The following is a 1,036-nucleotide window of genomic DNA, read 5'->3' on the forward strand; positions in this document are numbered from 1 at the left end:
ACTGTGCGATAACTTGTGATTTCAGAGACCTGTACATTTTAAAACGTTTGAATCCAGCACTCACTAAAGGTGCAGAAGAACTTACACAATGTCGTAAAATGTAAAGCTTTCGATAACAGAACAAGATAAAATGATCACAACTTACATTTTCATTGGCCAGGCGAGCTAGTCTTTCAGCTTGCAGAGCTTTAAGAACTTTATTGAACAGTTTGTTTTGGGCCACCGACCATCCAGTCCTGAAAAAGAATAATGGTAATGTCAAAACAATGCCGAGATTCTTTCCACCGTTACTTACTGCTACTTTTGATGAATACAGGTGTCAAGTAAAACAGCAAATGAACGGTGAATCACTCCAAATGTTTGATTACTTGTTTATATGTTCTTCCCAGTCATCGGGAGGTGGAGGGCTCTCAGCGACTGTGCGAGCAAACAGGACATGTCGCTCACACTCCTTCATAACGCTAAGAGCTTTCTGGTTATCATACAGAGGAATGGGTGTTGGTGTGACTGTTTCCACATCTATTAGAGAATCCGCGTCTCTGCAGACAAAGAAAAGAAGAAAACAATGAAGTGACTGAATTGATCACTAGTGGATTCATTTTACTAGAGCTAAGAAAGAGAGTGGGAGGCTAAGGACAATTGAAATTCTGTCCAAGTCTGATATCTAGCTCAGTTACAGATTATGATGAGGAGCTTTTTCACTCACGACAAGACTTCAGGCTGACGGCGAGAGGTAACAAACAGCGTCCTCGTGGGCCGGGCACTGCTGGCATCCGGGTGGGCATTCCACGGCTTGGCATAGCTGTGGTCCAGAAATACCAAATCCAGCTCTCTTTCATGAGCAGACAGCTGGAAAAGCAAGGATGTGCCCATCTTCCGTGCCGATATCTGGAAGTCCTTATCCCCACCTCGATACATTCTCGTCCTGGGCCCCAAAGGGCCCTGAGAAGGGATCAACAACTCGTGTGGATTCAGACCAAACTGGCGAAAAAGAGCCAAAATGTATTATTTGAGATGAAAAAAACAACCACAAACA

The 1,036-nt window shown here is 43.8% G+C and overlaps 1 protein-coding gene across 6 annotated transcripts in view; it reads right to left on the reverse strand.

Moving 5' to 3' along the window:
* Positions 1 to 1,036, reverse strand: part of kansl3 (KAT8 regulatory NSL complex subunit 3) — a 13,298-nt gene that overhangs the window by 11,193 nt on the left and 1,069 nt on the right. For 4 of the 6 annotated variants that reach the window (XM_035658032.1, XM_035658036.1, XM_035658034.1 and 1 more), the window contains exons 2-4: positions 707 to 981; positions 369 to 539; positions 146 to 236 (exon numbers count right to left, since the gene is read on the reverse strand). In XM_035658032.1, coding sequence (XP_035513925.1) covers positions 146 to 236; positions 369 to 539; positions 707 to 918 — 474 coding nt within the window. In that variant the 5' untranslated portion in view covers positions 919 to 981. Of the gene's footprint in view, positions 1 to 145; positions 237 to 368; positions 540 to 706; positions 982 to 1,036 lie in introns of those variants that run through there. The other 2 variants (XM_035658031.1, XM_035658033.1) reach the window with 1 other exon arrangement.

Source organism: Morone saxatilis, unplaced genomic scaffold, assembly GCF_004916995.1.
Source record: "Morone saxatilis isolate NCDOM2014 unplaced genomic scaffold, NCSU_SB_2.0 Contig16, whole genome shotgun sequence".
Taxonomy (NCBI): domain Eukaryota; kingdom Metazoa; phylum Chordata; class Actinopteri; family Moronidae; genus Morone; species Morone saxatilis.